Below are 27,457 nucleotides of genomic sequence, written 5' to 3'. Positions count from 1 at the left end.
ACTCAAACCTAGGACCCTCGGTCTCGCGGCCGAATGTCTGAACTCTAGACCACTGAGCCGGAATCTAACGGTGTTAATGTCTTACTTTACATATTAGTACTTCCAGATTTTCAATGATGATCTAACATCAATCGATTCATGATCTCAATAAAAAAAATATCAGTTACACGGCTCTGAAACTGAAAACAAACTCAACAGTTTACTGAATGAGAACACTGAAAGAAATTTAAGTTTTATCATTTTCGAAAGTGAATACTATTTGATCATTTTTTTTCTCTCACTATTTCTTTATACCATCTCTCTATCATAATTTAATATACAATGTTCTATAAATAGAGGAATATCATTAAGCTATTTCGAAAAAAATTACTTATAACTCAGTATGCTTGTTTAGTATGTATTGAGGTCATCACCAAATGAAAACTTGAGAACTTTATATAAGCTACAAAATTCTGTTGTTGTTACTAATAGGTTTTGGACTTACTTACTTTCAGCAAAATTTATCACTGAAATTTTTGTTGTTGTTGAACAGTTATCACATATAGAGCCCATATACATTTAAAGTCTCTTAATTTCTCGTTAACTGTGCTCAATTCATGACGAATTGAATTGAGGTAAAAATTCACTATATTATACAATATCTTAAATATAAATTATTATACAAAACAAATATTTTAATTAGATAACCAATGTTCAACCTTTGGAAAAGAGATCTTAACCATTAATTTATAATTTCAATGTAAACTAGTAGTTGAGTACTATCCAATACAAAGATAAATATGTGTTTATAACTTCTTATCTTCATTAACAAATAGTCAATTGATATTGATGCAGAATTTTTCACTAATAAACATACAATTCCATTACAAAAATCATGTCACTACTTATTACTCAATTGAATAATGTTCTACATAATAAGATACATTCGAATGTATAGAATCAAATTACTTGGTTTGAGATAATAAAAATCGATAGGTAGAATAATTAAAACAAAGGCACTGTTGAGGAGTCCTACAATAGGACGAAATGGCCATCCAGTGCTTCCAGGTATGCCATAGTGTTCTAGCTTCAACTGACTGATAAATTCAAATATAAAATTACTAAAATCTCCGTAAAACTTTCTTCTGATTTATTCATTTACCAACACAGGATGGAACGTTTAAATTTTAAACAGAAGAAAAGGAGAACTAGTAGTAATAATAATGTCATTCATCTAGATAATTCAATAATTTTTATGGTTAATTACAAAAAATTTATTTCCCAAGTGAATCACGATTAAAGTAATAGATTAATAATAACTAGCAAATAATAAATGTTTAACTGAATTATATTTGAGAGATTCTAATAGTCTATAACTTTGACTCAACAGCAGATTGTATCCACCAATACTGGAATAGATCATGACTACTTAACTTCTAGATCATTGGGTAATAGTCTGATGATTTCTGTATCTATCTTTGGGAAAAATGAAACAATATAATGATTTTAGGCATATTTTTAAATTGTAACTTGGTTTACTATTTTTCATTCTTTCATAAAAATGTTAATTTTCACTGAGTCTAATTAAACTAATTGAGCACTTCAAAAAGTAATCAATTCTTTCTTCTAAATAGTACAACCCTGTTTCTATACGGTATTATTTCGCAAACGTTAGTGAAGTTGAAGTAAATGAAAAAAAAACGAAGAGTAATTATTATTAATTTTAGATTTTAAATGGGAAAAAAATGGAAACTAAATGTTTCGCTAAGTGAGGGGGAAAAACAAATTTTCACTCAAACAAAAAAATACACTTTTCCAAAAAATAATCGATTCAATTTTTAATTCGGTTACTTATATTCAAATTTCTTTATTTTATGCATAGTTAACTGTTGTTAAAACTCTTTTGTAGTTACGACAATATTAACATGGATACATCGATCTATTTTACGGACATTAATGTATAGATTGTTTTTCTAGTAAAATATAATCATCGAACAAACCCATAGCCAATATATGCAGAGATTATGGTAACTAGTGTTGTGACTTTAAGCCCGGCTAATTATCACGTGATTTATTCGCCAATCAAAATGCAACTTGTACAATCTTAGTACTGTACTAAACCAATGACGTTAGACGGGTATGAGCAGCCCAACGTCCTTATTGGTCCTATGTTCTCTTAGCCCTTCCAGTTGAGTCGAGAACGCCAATAACAGCTTCCACTATGCAAATTATTTATTTCAAACATACTTAATTTATATACCAGCCAAACAGACCGTATCACACTATAAAATAAGAAATAAGATTTATACAAGATCAAGCCAAAAGCTGACTGTGAACATGGGAGACTATAACTAATGAACTCTGTATAATTTAATATATAATAATAATCTATGGGTCAAAATGAAGTTTATATATATATATATATATATATATATATATATATATATATATATATATATAATATATACTGCATTAACGGATCTCAGAATTTACCCGTAATTTAATCTTCGCTAAGATATAACAGCTAGCAGTTCTGAAGATGTAAACACTTATACGTCACTCTTTAAGGTCTCAGAATCCACAAGAAAAATTCATCAAATGTATAGAGGGCTATCAGTTATCATCATTAATAACTTAAAGTGGCGTTTTTCATTTTTCTCGATAGTTTTTTTATTCGTTTCATCTATGTGGATTTTAGACAGTCCAGGAAGGTATTTCTAAATTGCTTATGCTTACTTGGTTTTCTGGTTATAGGTAGAAAGTTTCAACTCTGTTCTACCTGTTTCAACTAAGTCACTCAAACAAAACCAGTTGGCCCTACAAAGAAAAGATACAGTTTGAATCTAAGTATATAAACTTGCAGTTGGTAAACAAGGTTAAGTTATTCTCAGTATATACTGTTTCATAAAAAATAATAGATTGAACACTAAAAATTTCGTATCTATGATATGCCAATCATTTTAAAGTTAAATCTGATAAAAATTATCTATCTAATCGTGTGTACTTATCATGAAAACTTCAAGAAACCTTTGAAATCGGATATTGGTTTGACCTTATGGCGGAATACATATTTCTCCTCATCATTCTGATAATCATTTTTAAAATTAAGGAATGTGTTTTTATTGAAAATATTTATGTTATGTGATAATTCGTTGAATTTTTATACAAATAAGAATTATCATAAGTGTTTTATAACATGGTAATATTTATTAGCTAAATGGTGTCTTGAATTTCAAGTGGTTAAACACAACCAAACTGAGTCTTCTAAGAATAATGGTGTCATCGTATATCATATTTACTGAATTCATTTAGAAATACAAGCTATAAAACGTGATACTAACTAGTGATACTGTTGTATTACCACGATATTTTGAACACTCAAACTCAAATTACGCCTACATATACAGTAACCATTGAAAAATATCTAAAATTTTGATAAATTTATTTTCATAGAATCATCTATTTCATCATACTACAATTCTTTATCTTGAAATATCATCTACTTCTTATGAAATCTATGATTATTTATACTTATTCCAACTCAATTGTTAACATTGTTGTTCTGAGAAAACTCTTTTGAACCTTGGAATATATCAAATAAGTACAAGATTAATTACTAATACAACTGAATGAATTAACGAAAGAACTTGTACCTAATATAATATTTCAATAGAATTATAAAAAATTGAATTGAGAATTCTTGAAAATTTGTATTTGACTAGTTGCCGAATCTTTCTATACAACATTATTATAAATAACATTATAAAAGCAAACATTGGTCAAGTAGATTGTTGTAATTCGATTGGTGTAAAATTCGAATAATTTCATTGGATAAAAATAAAACAAGATGAAGGTCATCAGTACATATCTGTTTACATGGTAGTTTTTCAAATGAATGATTATTGTTGATTGACAATATTTGGAATTAGTTCATATTACTTTTTATCAAAACCAACAAATCAACAAAAAAAGCATAAAGGAATGAATTAATTAACATATTTGTGTAATTTCATTACAATTATTTGGAAACAATATGCAAACGTGTATAGTGTATGCTAAAATTTATATAACCGTTGTTTATTTATTACAAGTGATGTATTCAGTTCAACAAAGCCCTGAAAATCTGGGCATACCATTTATTCTTAATTCTAACCCATGTTTTTTGGATCCTTCAATTTGTTTTCAAGTTCCTTCTGCTCCACGCAATTTACGTTTAAATCAACTACGAAGAGCTACTCCACCCGGTGCAAGTGATCCAAAAGCAGATTATGCAATATTAGAACTAGCATGGGATCCACCTGAAAGAACGCATGGTGATATACGAGGTTATCAAGTGTCACATCGCCTAATTGGACCAATCGATGTATTATATACTAGTTCGAATAGAGTAGATACAGACGCGAATTCACGACCTCCATCTAAACCGATTATAAGAAATGTCACTCAAACAGCATACACATCAGTTTTGTCGGATGGAATAAGTAAGTATTTATATTGTATTGAGTAATGATATTAAATGTACATGTTACGGGGAACTGCAGCTGATCCTATAAAAATGATTTTAATGTCTAGACAGATATTTAAGTGAATTGATGAGATGTTTTTATACTTTTATATTGTCATAATATTATTGTAGGTGATATATGAATTTGTTTTATTATTCTCATATTAACTTATTTAAGTTATATTCATTAGTAACAAGTAGTTTTATTAATTCAAACTACCATGAGTCAGTTGAGATATTCTCCCAACTTCCTGAACGGTTACTCTACTATATAACAGTTCCCTGTAAGCCATAGCCCACGAAACAAGAAGTAAGCACGGTTTAAGAGTTTCTAGTTATTTTCTGTAACAAAAAAGTGAGTACTGTCATCTGATCACTAAATTTTAAGTGAAATAAGTAAATTGTTTCGTATAGGAGTAAAACGTCACTGATTTAAGTGAGTAGACTCCTACTCTGATCTTATATCAAAGATAGTATGGATATAAGTTACCGCAAGCTGGAAACGGCATTATTTTACGAAATCACTGGACGTTGATATTCACCACGTTTATAATGCACAAAACTTCAGCTTCAAAGAATGTAACGTAAACATACCTACTTTTGAAAAGAAAGGTTGCTATTCTCGTACTTCGATCTCAGCGGTAAACTTCAGAGCACTGGCTACCTTTCACTTAATCCTTAATATAGTATCATATCTACTTCTTGTGGCTAGCTTTTCGACTAAATGTGTCATACTACTAAATTACCTTAACTCCCGTTTATTCTACTATAATGTAAGGTGTTTTGCACCGATACGTTTTTAAAACAGGTCCTATGTTTTCTACAAGTAACCGAATCAATTGGCAGGGATTTTTCTCTGGGTTACATCATACCATGTAACTTTATTAATTTTAAAGTTCTATATTTTCCGTTTTTGAATATATAAGAATCAGTTTAACTTTTGTTAAACTTTTACAACCAATAATGATAATCTTATCCATCTGACAGGTCTATGACTGTGGTAGTTAGACAGTTTAATGTATAAAGAATCGACACATAAAACAACGGGTAGTGGTTTAAGGGTTACAGTATCGACATCAGAATTAGGATAAAAGACAACACTTAAAAGATCGATTTCAAGTAATGAGAACTATGCTTTCTGAACTAAATTGCATGTAAACTAATAAATAAAACTTGTATATCATCTAGTTTTTGATGAAGAAAATGTTTGTTTGTTTTTTAATCCTAAAATTGAATTTAGATCTTACACTGAAGATAATGAATAATGAGTAATTTTCATAGTAGTCAAACATCTGGTCAATATTTTGTTTGTATTTCTTTCCAAATGGTAGTTACTTGTATAATTTTTAATATTTGAATAATGAAATGTTCATCATTATATTATGATATTATCAATGTTAAATGCTTTAATATTAATTGTATCTTTGCATGTAGACATAGCTTAGGGCAAATAAATGTAAAGAAGGAAATAATTATAATGTACACCTAGACATTTTCGTTATAGTCATTTGTAAAATATAAGCATATGTTGTTTAGAAAATATTTTTCTTAAAAAGATCTTACTCGATATCTAAACAAATGGTATATATTCATGTAGAATTTTATGATTTAATTCTGATGAATTTTAGTTACAGGAAATCTATACCTAATGAAATGACAGAGGAATTTATTTACAATTGATTGATCACTGGATGGTGATCAATGTCATGCATGTCAGATCATTCTTAGTGCACATAGAATCCTATCGATCAAGTTGCAATGTGGCCACCAGTTTAGGTGACTCGACATTGTGTGTACTATGTAGAGATAAGATGGTAGAATTTATGTACATTCTTCAAATGGTAGTATTTATACATGGATATAAATGATCATCATATTTTGTTGCATATATACTGTTTGCTGAATTATTCAAATGTAAATCGAATCGGGGCAGTGCTATATAATTTTTAATGTTTTCTATCAGCATTTATACATTTATTCAATAGTTTACATTCTGACGATTTTATATTGGTCATTTTATAAAACCCAACACTAAGCAATCAGAAATTTTTTTATACTTTTCTAATTTAAAATGATTGAAACGTGTTTTCGGACAATGAATTTACTTGCATTATATTCTCAGATTTCAGCTAGATTTACGGCGAGACTATAAGTTATGGACGAACCAATCAGATTTAGGATAACAAGTCTTGGATTTTGGCTCGAAATTCATTCACCTATTTATATAAATAGTATTTTGGCATTTGAGCTTATTTCATTTCGTGATGAAAACCCTAAATCTAATTTTTAACCCTAATCACCAACTGTTAATCATAATTCTGATTCCTCACACTGCTTTTTAATTCTTATTTAGTCCTAATTAGTAAGTGGACGTTCTTAAGGTCACTTTTGCATCGCTCAAAGAGCGTCCATATGTTATAGTCTCATCAAATTTACTTAAGCCCATGTTATAATTAACAATTAACTGGTAGAGTTCACACTAACTGTTATTAATGAATTTGCCTAATATTATATTTTTGATACAATATGAATTCTCAGCACAAAGTACTCCAACAAGTTTCTTTTTCTTATTTCTTGATCAATCCTGACAATAAATATTGAGTGATCACCAGTTACGTGTTAGTATTTCAGGAATCAACAATTAAATGATATTCATTCATTTCAGTGACTATTGCCAGCCACCACAATGCCTCTGATTGTACTTTTTTGTAACTTGTACAGCGAAAGGTCGTGAACTTTTCATAAACACACCTGAATAGGTTATGAGAATACTAGACACAATGATGTGTCAAAACAAATGAAAAACAGATAACTTGTTGAAATATCTAGATGACAGAAACCGGTAGTTTAGATATTTAAACAGGCCGCCAGTATTCCATGTTGAAATGTTCTTAGTTCTGATTTAATTCTATCCATAAATATAGAATATAATCATCAGTCTTAGAGATAGAACATTATGAACTCAAATTTGTCATTCAATAACTATTTACAAAAACTCGACCAATAGTTCATTAGATTTTAAATTGTGTCAACAACAAAATAAAACTATTTTCAATGTTTAAAATGTTTACCCTTACGGGATATAAATATTATCACCTATTGTATCAATTAATTAGTAGTGAATTTAAAATAGTTTTCTCATTTCAGTTGCATTTTTCACATTCTTTCTATTACTCTCTCTGTCTCTCTCTCCGTTTTTTTTCTACTTGGAACGAAAACCATATGAACAACTGTTGTCTAGTTTAAAAAAACAAAAACAAAAAGTTGCTACAACGATTCATATTTCAGGCAATTTTATTGTTGTTAAATACTTATACTATTCAAACTGTTGTAAGATTAATTTATATGTTTACTAGTTTTCATATTCATAAGAGAACAACTATTTAATGTTTTTTTCCAACCATCAATAGATATCACATTTTAATTTGGATACTAGTCATGGATACAATTTCTACAAAGTACTTTTTTTTTAAATTGTCGGTGTATACACTCTCTATCTTCCCTTCAACTAAGAGATTAAAATTGCTTCATATCTTTCTTTCTACGAACTAATTCTTTCTTCCTGTACTATATCCTTATTGCAATCTTTCTTTTATATATTACCACCTCTGAATTAACTACTTCTATGAATCCGGTGTCCATCTTGTTGTGTTAATGAGGTATGGCAACTTGGACCGATGCATATATGTGCCTGGTCCTACGTTGTAGCTGACTGACTGACTATTTTTATTCGATTATATATTCTTCCTAAGTTGTTCTATGCAATGTCTCTTAATTAGTCAAAGTGTAAATTAATAATTTAACTGAATTTACCATGTGATATTTTCTTTGTATATTGAAATTTCTTATCAGTGAACATTCATGACTCTTCAATGATTCAAAGGTAGAACAAATTTAAGAAGATCTAATCAAAACTTAATGATCCGTATTTCCGAATTTAATGATCAAATATTACATGTTCCATTTTCTGTCTTTGATTATACAGTTATAAAATAATTTAAAAAAGATGGGAATACTTCTAAAATGTATATACTAAGGTTCAGTGCTATGCAGTATTAATACTTGTTTTAGAACAATACAAACGTATTACTTAACGAATATAACGAAACTAAATAAATAATAATAATTTCAATGGTTAAGATCATGAGTCAATTGAAGCTAGACCACCATGGAAAACCTGGAAGCACTGGACGGCCGTTGGTGGATATGTCGCTAAATGTTGTGGATTAGTTGAAGTTAGACATTAACACCATTGGATGCAGGCTCAGTGGTCTAGTGGTTAAGTGCTCGCGCGCGAAACCATTAGGTCCTGGGTTCGAATCTCGCAAGGGGCGAGGTCGTGGATGCGCACTGCTGAGGAGTTCCACAATAGGACGGAACGGCCGTCCAGTGCTTCCAGATTTTCCATGGTGGTCTAGCTTCAACTGACTCATCTCAACCATTGAAATTTTCATTATTCTTATATTAAACGGGAAATAAATATTACCCATAGTAATGGATAATATTCGTCGCTTCGTAGCATGAATTGAATGAAACTAAAAATATAAACCAAATAATCTAGACGTGAAATGAACTCAGTTTGCCTGTAAGTTTCTGGGTTTAATCTCCTAATGGGTTTGCACTATTAAGAAGTTCCATAATACACCAATGAGTCATCCACTAATGGATGACTTTTTATTGTTACCCAAAGGAGTTCATTTAACGATGTTAACCGTCTAGCTTCAACTGACTCATGATCTTAGCCATTGAAATTACTATAATATCCACAAAACCCATCTGAAAATAATAATAACTTTGAAGCTGTACTATAAATCAGTTCAAATTAACCATTTGCAAATACTCGAAATATATAAGTAAAATGGTATGTCAAACATTTTACTAAGAGTTGAAAAACTTAATTTTGGCTTTGTTTATGAATATTAAATTCTTCTTATTTATAATTTGAACAAAATTATTATTAGAAAAAGCTGGATTTGAAAAATGCAACTAATTATGTTTATCTGTTTTAAGTAATGCAAAAGGGCGTATACTAAGGTATATTAAAACCTTAGCCATACGAAATATCAAATCCCTTCTGTGTATTTAAAAAAAACACAGTTTGTTCTCACCTTAAACCTACCCTGGCAATATTAGATTATTATCCAGAGTGATGAGGTTTCAAATTGTTTTCATATTATTTTCTTTATTATCCTTGTCTCCTCTTACTCTTTATTTCTAGTCTAGTTGACCATTTATTTTTATATATAAATGTTCTTAACAAGTATATGTGTGATCAGATTGTTCAAAATGTATTGCGCTAATATATTAGATTAATATGATTTGATAGACAAAGAAGGAACGAGTGGATGAATACATTTAATACGTGTTTCATTGATTATATATTTAAATCTTCCAAATGTAGCACTACATTTTTCTTTTCAATCTAGATCATTTGAGAACATTTAATGAATTAATTCATTTAACTAAAGAATTAAGGCGTGGCATTACTAGTTAAAACAAGGAATATATGCTCAGAAACATTATTTTACTAACGTAATAACGTTCAACATAATATAATAATTATTTTTAAGAACATTCATTATTTCTCTTAAAATCGACACATTTGTGGTTCTGTTTAGTTTCTTTAATTTGGGACCTTTTTAGTCATATATTTCACTAATTAATTGTACTTAATTCGTTCTATCTAATGAATAGTTAACTAAAAACCATAGTTAAAGTAAGTGTTAATATAATTTTAATGAATTATTAATCTTAATTGATCATTCGAAAAGTTGGTAATTAATCTTTTATTGTTACATTTTAATGACGACAACCTTTTGTAGTAATTGATATGACGAAGTGAAGACCGATAAGCACTGAAGAGCTGTATCATCCTAGGTTGTGACTCCTTAGTTGTGTTCATCCACAACCAATCACAGGGTGTCAAATCAGAGCTATCCGATTCTCTTGCAAATGCTTAACCTCTAGACTAAAATGCCGCTATCCATTAACTTCAATCAGTTCGCAGGATTGCACAACTATCTTCTATTGTCTTCAACGAATAAATAACTCACACCTGATACGTTTGAATTCCGCTAGTCATGACTCCGTACTAGAGTTTATGGATTACCTTTGGGAATAAGTCACTAATGAGGATATGTTGATAGTCAACAGAGGTGGTTTTGAGAACTACTAAATATTATACAAGGGCGAAACAACTATGTAGTGTTTCTTGGCGTATTGTGGATGTTTAATTTCGGTCGATTTGTAATATCAATGACATTCGTGAATGAAAATTCAGATTAATGTAACTTCATCATGTTTATGAAGGTCAGAAGGGATGAATTTCTTCAATTTTTATATAAGTTTTAGGTGGTTAGAGGTAGTCGACGAGAATACCTGGACCTATATTGCACGCTATTTGGCACTCGTCAGCAACGTGTACCAGTAATTTCGAGAGAGCCGGTACTCTTTAGTATCCGAAATCGCGTCACCCAGCTTCACAGTTAGAGATGTTGTCATCAAGCTATTTGGGCTGCTACTGAACGTCTGGTATAGTGAGATGTATTTCCAATTAACTGATCACTGAGTATTGGCTAGTGAACTATGATAAGTTCACATACTTTATAATCTCTTCTCAGTATTCTACATACAAAATCAGCATTCACTCACTTTTCTCACCATATACATACCACGTTATCGAGATATCCAAAGACAAGAGCTTACAAATGACATACTTCAAATTATTCAAGGAGTATACAGTAAAATATTGCTTTGTATACTTATTCTTTTATAGGCATTATCATATGTTGTGTAAGTCGAAAATTGTTAATCAAAAATTCTCAACGTCTCCTAGGGCACAAAAATAACAACACAATATAGATTAACAAAAAGATTTGGAAGTTATAACATGCTTAATTTGGTAATCTGTTTATTTAAATTGTCAGTAAAGTGGCTTCGATTTTGAAAAAAATTAAAGACACATCTTACTAAAGTTATTTACATCGATAACCTATTAATTTCTGCTGGTGTAATGATACGGAAATGTAAAAGTATTCAAATTTATACCAGTTTTTCTACGCATCTAAGGTTATTTTGCTTGAAGCGAATAAAGCGGAGCACTCATTTATGTTACTTATTATGTTACTTCTCATCAAGAGATAAACTCCATTAAACATCCTTATTTCAAAGACACCGGTTTTTTAATATGCCCAACACATCACTGACTTTTATAAGATCAGAGTATCAGAATGTGACTTAAGGCTATATCGAGGTACAGGATGCACATATGCCAACATGAGACTGACCGATTGCAGTCCTAAATAACAATGGGAATATACAAGTAAAACAACACCAAGTGAATTTGCATCAGAATAATATTACAAAAAAATCCCTTTTCATTAATTTCTTACATAGTACCTTACATGCTTCATACCAGTTATTGATATCGAGTTATTTCAAAGAAATAAAGCATACATATGATAAGATTTTCTTAGTTTCTTTTATTTATCAGTTCAGCTCATACTTATGCTGGCATGAAACATACTTTTTTAATTATAACATTTATGATGATCTCAAATGATTGTCAGATTGGTCAATTATTATTCAGATGTATATTCCAGTGAACAAGATATTTATTTTGATAGAGTTCGGAGATCAACTTATAGATGAAAATTCCAATTTGAATCAGTTTGTAGCATCCCGTTGTTGACATTTTGACTGAAATTTAATGTCTTGGTCGGAATATGTGCATCCTATGCGGATCGTCTTGATATACCTATTGTGACACGAGATAGTATAGAAAAAATGGAGTGTGGCTAACAGTAGAATTTCAGAAGTACCTCTCGTTTAATTTGGGATTTATCAGCTGTATGTATCTGAAGCAATGATGTTCACTTAGGGACTCGAACTCAGTGTTGTTCGCCTCAAATGCTATTGCCACTTAGCTTCTGAGTTCAGATAGCCATTCACTCGTGAAACTAATACCCCAACTAAAACTGATAAAATTACAGTCAAAATATCAACATCGAGATAATCCAACCTATTTCAAATTGAATTAAACCTCATATAATGGTTGGAAGAGAATGGAATAAATTAGTTTTATTGACTCTCAAAGACCCTCAACAAAGTAAGAAACGAATTTGGAAGTACGTTTCAAACACCGTTTCCGTGATATTTTGATATGCTTCAGACTAATTTGCGCAACCATTGTATTATAAAATTCTATCATAAATTAAAGAGAAAAAGTTTAAGCTTGAAGTAGCTCTAGTCCATATTAGTATAACTATATATATATATATGTATGATAAACAAGAGCGCGCGAGCGCTTTAACATTAGACCACTGGGCCGGAATCCAACGGTGTTAATGTCTAACTTCCAGCAATCCACGAAGTTGCGCCACCGTCACCATTGTCTTCAGTGAGCTGATATCTCACAACAGACCTGGTTGAACTCCACTAATCTAATGGTTAAGCGCTTGCGCGCGAGACTGATAGGTCCTAGGTTCGAATCTCGCTGAGGGAGGGATCGTGGATGCGCACTGATGAGTAGTCCCATGCTAGGACGAAACGGCCGTCCAGTGCTTCCATGTTTTCCATGGTGGTCTAGCTTCAATTGACTCATGATTTCAACTAATGAAATTACTAAAATCTCCACAAATTCCATTCTGATCGTTTACTTTTGTTTGAATTCCAAATAAATTTATGTTGACCTTTGGCCTATGTATGGGAATCTTCTGGCACGTCATAAAATTATTGTTTTATGTACTTCATGTCTTGTGAAGTCGACATCTATTCACAAGATATTAGCGTTTTTCTTGATATCTCAGTCTATTCCTATTCATCTGTCTGTCTATCTATCAATTTATCTATTGCCTTTTTTAATGGTAAAAAAAACTATTCATCATTTTCCAAGTAACAGTCAATTGTAAATTGTCGATTATTTCGACTGATTAATGTTGATTCACTTTTTTTCCCACTATTTATTGAGTAGACAAAGAATGAGAATCTTCCTTCCAACAAAATATATATACATCTTTTTATATCAAAGAGAAAATACACTAGGAATTTATGTGTATACTTAGTGCGTGTATATATGGGAAATTAGACAGAGGGCTAAGAAAGTAATTTTTATGACTATGGAAAAAAACACGTAGGCGATAGTAAATTTAAAAAAAAAACAACAACGAAACCCATTACAAAAACAACAATGAATGATATGAATGAACACTTACACACAATGACAGAAAGAAGGACCTAACGCAAATGTAATCAATTAATGCCTTAAGAAATGTTTATTCTGTGTCTACTTTTATTATCCAACATGATAGTTTTGTTTCTATAGAACATTCAATTATCATTACTTAGCGAATGTAGACTAGAAGATGCTGAACAACAGAGAGACTGTTAATGTATATGAATATTGTTTTTAAAAAAAAAACAGAAAAAAGGAGAATTAAGATCTATCCATATCCAGTAAACTTTAGTATAGGTAGTTATTGAAAGTGAATGTTTATGAAGATACCTGAGTTCTTCCAAAATAAATGAAAAAACAGCGTGTACAAAACTCTGCAGGATGATAACGTTGCTCGTACAAATATTGATCCAAATAGTTTTTGTCGAAAACTATTTAATGTAAAAAAATTCCTCACTAACCGAAGAAACATTAAAGGTCAAGAAAAAAAAGCATAAGTAGATTATTTCTCATAGTTTGATTATTAATGACACTCACCTTCCCCATATGAAATGGAAATTGCAATAACCAATTTTGAAAAATGGGGTCTACTGAATTACAAATCACTGATTTATTTTTACTGTACTTTTTACATCTGAACTTTCTAAATTCAACACTATTTTAACCGTATGTATGTCTTATAAATTGTTACTACTCTAGTAAATTACTGGCGAGACTATAATCTATGGACAAACCAATCAGATTTAGGATGACAGGTCTCGGATTTTGGTGCTAAATCCACTCATCCATTTGACTAAGTAGAGTTTTGGCATTGTAGCTGGTGTCAGTTCCTGATGAAAACCCTAAATATAATTCCTAACTCTAACCATCAACTCATAATTGTGATCCCTCACACTGGTTTATTACTCTTATTTGGTTCTAGTTATAAGGTGGACACTCTCAAGGTCACTTTGGTGTCGCTCAAAGGTCGTTCATAAATTACAGTCTTACCAAATTACTTCCTTTAAACAAACTTTTGTAAAGTAACAACATTGTCACACTAAATTGACATATTTTATTTCATGCCCATGAAATCTATCTGATAAATACCAATAATGAGTAATAAATATAAAGAAAGAAATTATAAAATATCCATTCAAAGTAGACCTAAACCTAGAAGATAGTTATCGACCAAGAATTAGTATTGTACAGACCTCGTCCATTAGCTTTAGTTACATTTAGTAGTTTATCTATACTTTCAGTATTCATGTAGTCAAGAAGAACAGTGAGAGACTTATGTAGAAGAATATATCAACATAAATCAAGGAAATAAACGGTGGATGAACTCGATTCTCACATTGATATCTTTGACAGACATATCATAAACAATTGTCGCTCAATCGATCATAAATGACAGTGATAATTTGACAATGTAACGGGAGATTTTTAAGTAATGTACAAAAACCAACTATTTATTAGTTTAAATTAACTTATGTATACAAAGCAGATTTTGTATGACTTGATAATGAAGTGATGATTGATCCACTGTTATCCTTGATGTTTTCTTTATTCAAATTTCCATTTATACTGAGTATAAAATCACATTTGTAAAAAAAATATTACATAGCTAGAAATTACTCTGTTTGTAGATCATTTAAAGCATACAAAATGCATTGAAATACTAGATTTAATAACTAAGATGGATAATCCATAGATTTACAAACAAGTACTATGTCAGTTATCAAGCTCAACTCTTATAATGCTCTAAATAAGAGCCAAAAAACAAGTATATCTTCTTTATGACAATAAATAGATTGAAAATGGGATGATGATTGTTATCATTAAACCAGTGTATAAAGCATTAAAAAAATAACAGTAGTAATAATAATTTGTTGTAAACTAGCTAGGCATACAACGCATTGTACGTACCACAAATACAAATGTGATTTCCTTTCTCATTGATACTTGTATACGAAAATAGGGATAGTGAATAAAATCTGTAATAAGTCAAATACAGATTTCATTGAGAAGGGAAGAATAACAATGACATCGACAATATTATAGTACTGAATGAAATAAGCTTATAATATAATGAATTATAACATCCGATTAGTGGTTGTTTATTGCTTAAATAGCTTATTTTTGAATGGACGAGAAAGAAAATTGATCAACTAATAACTTAAATAAATAGTTATTAGTGGGTCTATAATTTACGGATAACCTTACGTCTGTTACTCCTCGTGGAAAAGGATAGGCCGGTCCCATGCCCGGGTAAAGAGAGATGATTGGACATGGGGTCGGCAACCCCATCCCGTAAAATGAAAATCTTGCTAAAAAAACGCCAACCAGAATAAATTAATTAAACCATTCAAACTCTGCCCTGGGTGTTGCAGGAAGAGTTATTACGCCTCAGAATAAAAGCCAAGATTCTTCGGAAGTAACGAGGCCGACACCCCATTTGACAACCAGAGCAACAATCTTAATTGGTACATGTAACGTCCGGATAACGTGGGGGACCGAAAGGACCAGTCGAATAGCAACGGATGACCTAATAAGATTTAAAATGGCACCTCTAGGATCTTTATACGAATTTCATTCGTCTATATAGCTAAATAGCTTTCTTTCATTTTAAGTGATGTCGGTTAGTGATTGAAACTTTAAATTTGATTCATAACTCTAATCGCTTACCCAGACACAAAGTCTTAATTCTTCATATTGATTAGTAACCTTATTTTGAACCTAATAAGCAGTTGGAATTTCCCAAGGTCACTTCAGGTCATTTATAAATTATAGTCTCGCCTAATCATTATACAAAACAAATAAATTTTCATTCAGTAAGAGAAGGACAATAATTGGTGAAAACTTTTACATGTAGATAACATTATGAAGTGATAATGACTAGTGACCTATTACAAAATTCAGGAGTACTTTTTGATCTCCGTTTGACATATTGAAATAAAATTGTAAAGAGAACCTTTATGATATTCAGTTTTTGTATTGCTTTTTAGTTTGTACTAAGTAATTGTATAAACGTGGTATTGAAGGTGTACTATGTAATTATCCTGTGAAGTAGTTAGTCCTACTTCCAATTCTAGTATTTCTAAGTATCAATTACAGTTTGATTTCTTCTAATCTTAAAACCAATATAAGCACTTGTCTATATTACATTTCGATAATTGCAAACTCCGCATATTTAATATATAGTTCATAAATGATTTGAGAGGATTGTATAAATCATTATTCTTTTATAATGAACAATATAGAAATTGTGTAGTGTCTTTATTGCTATTTTAATTTTAAAAAGGTGGTTAATCTTAATACGTTTAAAGTTTTCTTTATCATTTAACATATCGAATAGCTAAACAATGTAATAAACCAATCCAGATTATTTTGGTCTTTAATTATATATGATCGTAAATACACATACTATGACCTCAATTAAAAACTTAATGATCTCCACAACTCTTATACTGATACTTAATAACATTTGAACTTTTAAAGTAGACATAATATATCAGTGAAGCTTGTACTCATTTAGAGAAATAGTGATACATGAATTCATAAACCTTAAAGTAAATATGGTTTTATAAATTACCATGAAGAAAAACTGTGATACTCAATCAAATGTAGTTGCATGTGCAATAAAGGAAAACATTTTTTTTAGAAACCTAACAAATGATGTTAAGGAAGTTGAGATGAAGCTGATGAAGAACGATTATCTTCTAAAACCCATAAATCGATGGTAAAATCATAGTCCGGTGTGATCTACTATATTTTTTGCACTAAAAAAATCCTGTCTACATCACCCTATCATTCAGCCCTGAGTCAAACAGTTTTGTGTTGAAACATAGGCTCAAATTAGTTATCATTAAAACGTACTACGCAGTAAAGGTCATTATCACTGAATAAATAAGATCTATGCTTCGAAATCCTAAACGATATGTAAACAAATGTATCGTATCCTACTGCGTTTATCAATTTAAATTGAATCTGAATTGACAGTTGTATCTCTGCGCTAATGTGGTATGGCAACTCGAAATGATGTACGTATGTATGAAGTTCTACGTTGCTGCTGACTGACTATCAATTTAAACATTTGTAGCCAAATAGATATAGTGATTTACAGTGGCTGTGACCCAATAAGGGCAGATGATAAACATCTATTTTCTTCCATTGCTAAACACATAGTTAAAACAGGTGAATATCATTTACACTGAAATGATTTTTGTATTTTTTAAATAAAAAACTCACTCCATCTTAAAAAATTTTCATTCTGTTTCGTCAGCCAAAATAGGTCATAGGATTGATCTTAACTTGACATTTGTGGTTTTGGACAAAAGTATCTAGGGCATATACTAAGATTAATTCAAGCCCTGACCATATGAAAATTCAAAGCCCCTCTCGGTATTCGGAAATTTTTTTCTCACCCTAAACCTACCCTAGTATTATTAATTCATTATTCAGAGTGATGTTTCACATTGCTTTCTTTATTATCTTTGCTTCGTCCTAGCTTCCAATTTGTTTAGTTGACCTTTTATAATTCATGTATGTTCTAAAGATGTATTTGTGTGATCTGCTTGTTCGAAATGTATTATGCTATCACGTGCAATTGAGTTTGTTCACAATTAATTCAATCAAGTCATTTTATTAACTTATTAACAAACTGAGTCATCCGTACAACAACAACTTATCTATATCATTGTATCTTTATTACTATTGCGAATGTATGAACATGTATGCTTGAGCATTGCTTACTGCCTACGCATTTATTCACGCTGCTAGCCTTACTACTAACCGCTTAATTGATTCTATGATTCATTCATTTCACTGTGTATATATACGTCCATGTTATTCATGTTCATTGCTCTCTCTCGCTTAATTTTACTCGCTTACTCGTGCTCATATTCGCTGACTCTCTCGCTCTCTCACTTGCTTGGTTGCCTTTCGGCACAACTCTTCTATGCTTGTTTAACACACCTGTAATTTTGGATATCTGTGTGTGTGGTCCCATAATAAACATAATCAACACTTCGTATTGGCCTTCTGATTATTATACCGTTGGTGCGTTATCTAGTGAAGGTTATCAAGACGATCTGTATACGAAGTTTAAGGATTATATTGAATACCCACCACCACACATTGATGTTTGGTTACATCAATAAAATCAAATACTTTGTTTTATCTCATAGAATATCATTTACTAGAAAGATCTATGTTCCTAAACTTCAATCATAAGTAATTGAAAGAAGTTATCCTACATTGTAATTAGATTAACTATTTGGAACTATACTGAATTGAAGAAAGTGCAGTTGACTGTTTGTCGCATTACCCAAACTTAGGTTTGTACTTATTCTCGTTTTAAGACAAAAATTAGAAAGATAACTGTCACTTCATGTACCACTAGACTACAATTTTTCGCTTTCCTCATGAATTTAAACTGCATATATATCAATGAGTGGTCAAATTTCAGTCTAACACACTTAACAAGAAATGTACACCACACAATAATGCCACTTATCAGTGTGTAATTTACCGTTTTCCAACTTAGTGGTATCGTAGTCATTATAAAAATTTAGTTGCTGATTTTCATCTTCTGTGTTGGAGCATTGAAATCTAAGCTAATAGGATGTCTTAAACGATTGCAATTCAGTGATCCATGTTGTGTAATTTTATTCTTCCTGACGTCACATATAGATGAAAATAGCGTTAAAATTTATTGAGGAAAATTATTATTCGTTAGTAGAATTAAGAATCTGAGCCATATAACTGCTGTAAATAATTCAGATGTTCCTTTATAAGGTTTACTGTATCTAAATTATTTGCAGTAAAATATATCACTTAAAACTGATATAACTTACATTTCTAATATATTTAAAGATTAATGTAAATGGATCTGGTTATTGTCTAGTAACAGAGTAATCATATAATTTAGAATGCATGAGATGAGTTGAGACTTGGAAGATATTGGTATAATACATTTTTCTAACTATAATTGTTTTAAGGTAATCGAAAATGAACAAACACTTAGCAGTCATGAAATGGTGAAGATTTGTAGCTCAGGTGGAGTTTTGTTCTCTAAGGTCAACAAGAACCAATCAACATCGAGGTCTACAAGACAAGCTGTGAGCCATATGTGGAGAAATTCGAACAGTTCACTTCTACCTGAAGTTTTTGCTGATGATGAAAGCTCCATAGCCAAACCATGCAGCTTAGAGAACAAAACTCCATCAAAAACTTGATAGTCATGTTATGTACTTTTCTTCTTCTTTTCCTTAAATAATCAATATTTTTAGATCTCTGTGTGCTCTCCTCAGTTGGTGTATTTCTACATGTCAATCACTACTTTATATTTCTGAGTTTTGATAGTACTTTGACATTATTTACAAACATTATGTTTATATTATGTATTGTTGGCAATAAGTACTTCAACATCATAAGACAATGTTTGTAACTTTCCTTTCGATAGCAGTTTAAACTATAAAAATACTTCTGGTTGACATTTTAACCCAAATTTATATAATTAATCTATATTTTGAACGTGAAACTAAAAAACGTATCTTCTTTCGCTATAATGAGCGTAAAAGATTTCGGTACTAATTTTAACCTGATACAAATGTAAGTTCACTCTTGGATAAGGAGGCATATGTAATAATGCACACACTTCGTGCGTTTTTTTTTTATATATTTTTTTCTAGTTATGACAAAGAGAACAAAACACTCCAATATAACTCCATGTGTCAATTGAATTTTTAGACAGTAAGCGCAATATAAAAGATGATTGCTAATTAATTATCGATACTTAGATCTTATTAAGAAAACATAAGTCTTTTGGTAACAAGATGGATCTCTAATAAGTCAGTATATTTCTGACATGATATACAGAGTATGAATGTTATGAATGTGTTAATAGCTTATAATGTAGTTTTGATTATATTAGATTTAAAAACAATAAATATCTACCTGAAATTTGTACTCATGATATCGTTCAGAAGAACGATGAAAGCTCCACGACCAAACCATCTAGCTCAGAGAACAAAACTCCATCATAATAAATATCTTTTAACATTAAAAAAAAATCCATTTCATTTCTTTTACTTTAAATATTATTCAATTCACTTTATTTATTCTATAAATATTCAGAATTTGGACGTACTTATCAATTTGAAGTGGCTGCCTACAATGGAGTTGATCTTGGTCTACCAGCTCAATTAAATATTAGTACACCTGAAGATGGTAAGATTGTTTTATTTTCTTCTTTATTCTTATTGTTATTAAACTAAGAATATTGTATTATTGATAAATAATTTTAATAGTATCATACAATTTATTTCAAGTGTTACCAAAAAACATCATATTTCCTTTTATAACAGTTTCCTACCGCTGTTACTTGTACTAATTTCTTTACTAATCACTCAGTTTCATTGACTATAAAGGTTATATCTCACTGTAAAGCATACTACTGATGTATCATACTGTTTATCAGATAATATTTTACAGAAAAATTAGCATCATTGGTTTATTCTTTTTTAAGCTTTGCAAATATCATGTGGATAGTTTATCAGACTATTCTCTACACTTAAAAAGGAAGAATGTATATGTAAAATCTCTGCGAAAGAATTTCAAAAAGCTTGAATCAGATTGCCTGGTGAAACGTTCGATTTAATTCAAATTCTCTCGCTGAGATTTTACAATTACATTCTACCTCTTTGTTATAGCCCAAAGCCGCCAATCAGAAGCAGCGAATTACCGATCTGACCAAGGACCGCGTGCGAGCAGCCTAGAGTCCTAATTGGTCCTGCTTTCCGCCCAGCCCAGCCAGTTAAATCCAGAACAACAGTCTCAGCCTCTGCAATATGAATCCTTATATTTCAAACATACTGAGTTTATATACCAATCAAACAGACCACAACGTAGCATAAAATAGAAAATAACATTTGTACAAAATTTGGCCAAATGTGACTGTGAATATGGGAGACAGTGACTAATAGACAGGGCATAATTCAAGAATGGTAAAACGTATAATAATGGTTCATAGGTCAAAATAAAGCTTACAATAAGAGGAACATGAAAATGAATAGTTTAGTTATTTAACAATTATACGATAAAAATATACGTTTAGTATTGGTCCATAAAAGGATCCCAAAGTTCATTATGTTTATAGGGACCTAACACTCTTTCATATCTCACATTTCTTACACTTGTTTATAGATTTTTACTTTTATATAAAATTGGACTTTTATACGTAATACGTCAGTGTGATGTTAGTCTTTTGGTAAACATTGTTAAAAGTATTTAAGATAAAATTTAAATTATCCGTTTAGTGCATATTTTTGTTGAATTAAAGAAGAGATCTGTTATTTATTTCCCTTTACTTTTTCTTCGATGCATTCCTACAGACCATAGGTGATGTAGGAATAAGTTACACGAAATACATGGTGTGTCAAATCATTACATGGCATTTATCTATGATGTCACTAACTTTTAAACTGAGCCCTGTTACGAAGTACAGGCTATCTGGTTAATGTATGTGGAATCATTGTGACCATTGAATAGGAACGTTAGTTATATGGTTCATAATCTATCACGATGGTAGAGATGCATACAATGCTTGCTTTGTCTTAGATATTGAGGTTAAGAACTATTTTATGCCCTATGTTGTTTTTTACTATCAGTGATACTACAAATACTACTTCTAGTATTCTAACGTTCATCTTGATAGTTTCGTTTTTCTTTGTTAATGCCATGTGTTTTAACCTGGAAGAAGCACATAAGTGACAGCTTCAGTGATATTTATTGCTGGCAGATTTCTTTGAGCGTTATTTTATTAAACATCTGATAAATTTTTCCCATTCTTCACTCAGATCTTTAAAATTAGATTCACTTATTTTTTCGAATTCCTTTGGATAATCAAACTTTTGATAATGAAATCTAATGAACTGAGTTCGGAATTGAAGTATATTTCACTGATGAGTTGTGCAACTGTCGTTACATATTTAGAAAACATTAAATCGACATTAATCTGAATAAGTTATTATTGTCTTTAGTTACCATATATTAATTCTAAACCGAATCGATCTATACATTAACAATGAGTTGATATTATGAAGTCAAACATGGTCAACGAATATTACGCAACAGTGTACATAACTTTAGTAATAGATTGAGTTTAACAGCTTTATATTTTAGAAGATGCTACATTACCATATATGTGCAGAGTATCGTTAATACATCTTCTAAGTTCTTTATTTTTATATTCCCAAAGCATGAACTTCCAAAATAATGTGCACAAAGTGCTTGACATTAATTGAGCTATGATTGAAATTCTTTTACATAAATTTGTCTATGAATGTTATCCTTAAATAAGGCCATAAGAAATGTGATTTCACTTGATCACATTCTGTTTTCGTATCGATTATTTATTTTGTTACACAACTGTCTAGACGAAACGTGATTTTCTGAAAATAGATATCTCTCACCCGATAGTTAACCACAGATTTAATGTAAACAAGTAAAAACCTTTTATAAAATTGATGGTTACAATTTTCAATCTCATAATTTGTTACAGGATGCTTAATAATCTTACAATATGTAAGTGTATTTCCCCCATTTGTTTGGTTTGAATGTTCATTTCGCACTTAAACATTGTAACATGATGTACGATCAGGACTTTTAGAAATATATTACACTATTACATCACAGTAAATGACTAATATTTGAACGAAGAATATTCCTTACGATAAATTCTCTTCCGGTTGTACAATTATATATCAGAATTATTAATCCGAAAAATTACCAGGTTGAAGGCAATGTACATCCGGATGAAGAAACCGGAGCTATATGTTCAGAAGAAATATCTTCAACCACTCCCCCTCCCCTGGCCAATCTCAAGGTCAATTATTCAATAGTAATCTTAACTATTGAATGACCTAATTTGACTATCGTACTTACGACCTTTCGTAGTCAAATGTAATATGCTCTGTTATATTTATTGTATTCTTTGCATTATTATTATTATTACTATTGGTTAAACATCATTATTAATTTCTCCAACACATGATTCATTCACTTCGCATTCATCCCTCCTTATTACGTCTGACTAATTTTTCACACAATTTAGTCTTCCACTAAACATTTGACTGAATGATAATTGTATCATTATTTCTCTTACCAGATCTGATCCATATTTATTCGGATCATGGATCTTAAATTTCACCTTACATATATGCAGATTCAAGTTAACATTCTATATGTCATATGAACATTAACAATTTTATTGTATTTTGTTTGACAATCCTAAATTCACATGGTTTAAATGATTCACTTTACCCTTAACCTGGTCATTTTTCGGATCATTAATTTGGATATATAATTGTAGAACATGAAGAGAATTTCATCGAAAAGAATATTCTTCGTTCAAATATTAGTCTTTTAATATGATGGAGAACTTTAAACGATGTTACACAGTTCTAATACATTTTATATTTTTCAGTAAACCAATCTAAATTTATGGAAAAGTATTGCTTAAATTGTTCTTAATAAGTTTTTTTTTTAATAACCGGATGTAATTAGTATTGAAACATAATTGTCGTTAGTTCTATTGTCCATCAGAAATTAGGACAATATTAAAATGAATCTGATTTATTACTAAATGAAATAAGCATATCTTGACAAACATGTCAAATAATGAATTTACGGATAACTTGTATCACAGACTGACTGAAATTTGAAAAAAATAAATAGAAACCAATAAGCATCGGACAGGTCCTTTGTCCTATTTTGGAACTCCTTAAATGTACACACGGTCATTGTGGAGAAATATATCTGAAAATTGGACTGATATTAATAAAACTGTCAACTAAACAGTGATCATATTTTCTCTTACTAGTTAGTTTAAAAATACATTCCACAAAGTTTTAGGGAGTGGTCATGCCTGGTAGTACTTAATCATGTCTAGAAATAAGAAAAAGAAAAAAGTGATGCATTATATTCCGACCTAGCAGTTTTAAAGTGTTTTGTTAGGAGTGATAATTTACTATTCTCGAGGACAGTACTGAAATCTGGTGTTTGTTCTGACGTCATTTCGAATAAACTCTGTGTACTTTAATAAAAGTTACCAAATAGAACGAAACAGTTATTGACATGAGTCCCGGAAATTCTCGGTAACCTACGCAAATAGCTTTATAATATACCTCAGATAGCTTAAATCTTTTAGAGGCATCACTAAAGTAAATTTTATTTCACCTGATTTCAGTCAATTGAACATATCTGCCTTCCATTTAATTTAGTCAGGAAAACTATTGTAATTACAATTTATAACGTTCGGTACTATATATTAAAACAGAATTATCTATAAGTGTATTAAAGGAATAAATATACACTTTAAAATCAGTTCACTTTACATCTGTTATTCTCACCAATCACTGGTCTTATACTCCATGGCATAGTTTATTGAGATTTATTACAATTTATGTCAATTGAGTGTTATATCTCATGTGAAATAAAAATTTCTTATTTCTTTCATTAAGTTTCATTAAAATTAAAAGTTTAGCCTATCGATGAACTTAAGTAAAAAATGTCTTGATGTGAACTTCAAAGGACTTAACATAATAAGATAACAGATCTAGTATCAGGATCAGTGTCTTGATCAACTATGGATAAATAGAATCTTTTAGTTAAATAAATCTAAATGAGTTGGCTAAATTAAAACAATACCACATAAAATGATAGCATTTGTAGAAACCATTTGATTTTTCTTATTAAAAGCTTCATGAATTATAAAGTGCAATTTAATAAAGTCAAGAATTTCACATATCAAGTAGAATGAAATATAATTTGTGATATTCCTTCGCAATTATTACAAACTATGAAAACTATATTGCATAATATCGCATGAAACATGTTTATTATAATAAGAGAGGGATTTTTGTGGATATTATAGTAATTTGATAGTTGAATTCATGATTCAGTTGAAGCTAGAACACGATGAAAAACCTGGAAGTACTGGACGGCCGTTTCATCCTAGTATGGGACTCCTCAGCAGTGCAGATCCACGATCCCGCCTCGTGAGATTCGAACCCAAAACCTACCGGTCTCTCTCAAGAACGCTTAACCACTAGATCACTGAGCAAGCATCAAATGGTGTTAATATCTTGCTTCAACCAATCCGTGAAGTTTGAATCTCGCGAGTCGGGATCGTGGATCAGCACTGCTGAGGAGTTTTATACTAGGACAAAACGGCAGTCCAGTGCTTCCAGGTTTTCCATGGTGGTCTAGCTTCAATTGACTCATAAATTCAACTATTGAGATATGTTTATGTTACTGATAGTTTCACTATTTTCAGAATCTATTTGCAGCTAAGACATCTTATTATGTTATTCATACATAACGTCTTACAATTTCTTCATATTTTAGTTTGTTTACTTGATAGATGTTGTTAAACATGAAATATTCAGTTTACAAAATCTACAGTAAATAATCTAACACAAATATATAGAAACTTAGTCTTACACTGTTGTTTTTGGGCAAAGAATCAATTCCTAATTTTATTCTTTACATTTTTTCTAATATAAACTAATTCAGTACCTGGAAGTTATTCACTACATGTACGTGTTAAAGGACTTTCGGCAACTGCTATAGAAGTTGCATGGACTCCACCTTCAAGACAAAAATGGACTGATGAAATTACTAGCTACCAGGTAATTATTTATGAGTTAAATATTTCTTCATAAACCTTTAAAATGGAACGACAGTTTTATGCCCTACCTACCTGATTTTTGTGTAATCTAGGATTTTTATCTGGAATTCACTTAAAAAGTGTATAACAGATCATGTGCAATTGAGTTTGTTCACAATTAATTCAATCAAGTCATTTTATTAACTTATTAACAAACTGAGTCATCCGTACAACAACAACTTATCTATATCATTGTATCTTTATTACTATTGCGAATGTATGAACATGTATGCTTGAGCATTGCTTACTGCCTACGCATTTATTCACGCTGCTAGCCTTACTACTAACCGCTTAATTGATTCTATGATTCATTCATTTCACTGTGTATATATACGTCCATGTTATTCATGTTCATTGCTCTCTCTCGCTTAATTTTACTCGCTTACTCGTGCTCATATTCGCTGACTCTCTCGCTCTCTCACTTGCTTGGTTGCCTTTCGGCACAACTCTTCTATGCTTGTTTAACACACCTGTAATTTTGGATATCTGTGTGTGTGGTCCCATAATAAACATAATCAACACTTCGTATTGGCCTTCTGATTATTATACCGTTGGTGCGTTATCTAGTGACGGTTATCAAGACGAACTGTATACGAAGTTTAAGGATTATATCGAATATCGACCGCCACAAGTCCTTTACTTGTAAAATAAGTCGGAAAGTGATTTTATCTAAGAATGTTGTAGATGACGTCTTTCATCAAACAGAATTCTGTAAATCTTAAATTGCTTCGAATATTTTATTTGAATTCATATCATATAATTGATGAAACATATGATCAATGTTGAAAGCATTGCTTAGTTTAATAAATGTATTATACTATATCTCGAATAATGACTTATACTAAACAAATTATTAGACTCCATAGTATTTGAACAGCCGTTCTATGATAATAATTAAAGTTATTACTACTACAAAACGTTTTAAAAACTAAAAACACTTAGTATTGACATCATACAATTCAGTGTAAATTATTTATTTATTTATTTGAACACATAAAGATTGGTACAGAAGGGCACCGATAACATATACGCCACACAATTCACTTGGTTTGTGTGAGGGCTGGGATACTGCCTGGGTGCCCAAACCAAA

At 30.6% G+C, this 27,457-nt stretch overlaps 1 protein-coding gene across 2 annotated transcripts in view; it reads left to right on the top strand.

Moving 5' to 3' along the window:
• The window catches only part of MS3_00004247 (uncharacterized protein), a 230,582-nt gene that overhangs the window by 164,133 nt on the left and 38,992 nt on the right, over window positions 1–27,457 (top strand). For both annotated transcript variants that reach the window (XM_051212142.1, XM_051212143.1), the window contains 3 exons: window positions 4,167–4,460; window positions 20,775–20,867; window positions 26,214–26,329. In XM_051212142.1, coding sequence (XP_051072289.1) covers window positions 4,167–4,460; window positions 20,775–20,867; window positions 26,214–26,329 — 503 coding nt within the window. The remainder of the gene's footprint in view (window positions 1–4,166; window positions 4,461–20,774; window positions 20,868–26,213; window positions 26,330–27,457) is intronic.

The sequence above is a fragment of the Schistosoma haematobium genome, chromosome ZW (genome assembly GCF_000699445.3).
Source record: "Schistosoma haematobium chromosome ZW, whole genome shotgun sequence".
Taxonomy (NCBI): Eukaryota; Metazoa; Platyhelminthes; class Trematoda; order Strigeidida; family Schistosomatidae; genus Schistosoma; species Schistosoma haematobium.
Note: the sequence above shows the minus strand (reverse complement) of the source record. Positions and strands in the feature narration are given on the sequence as shown.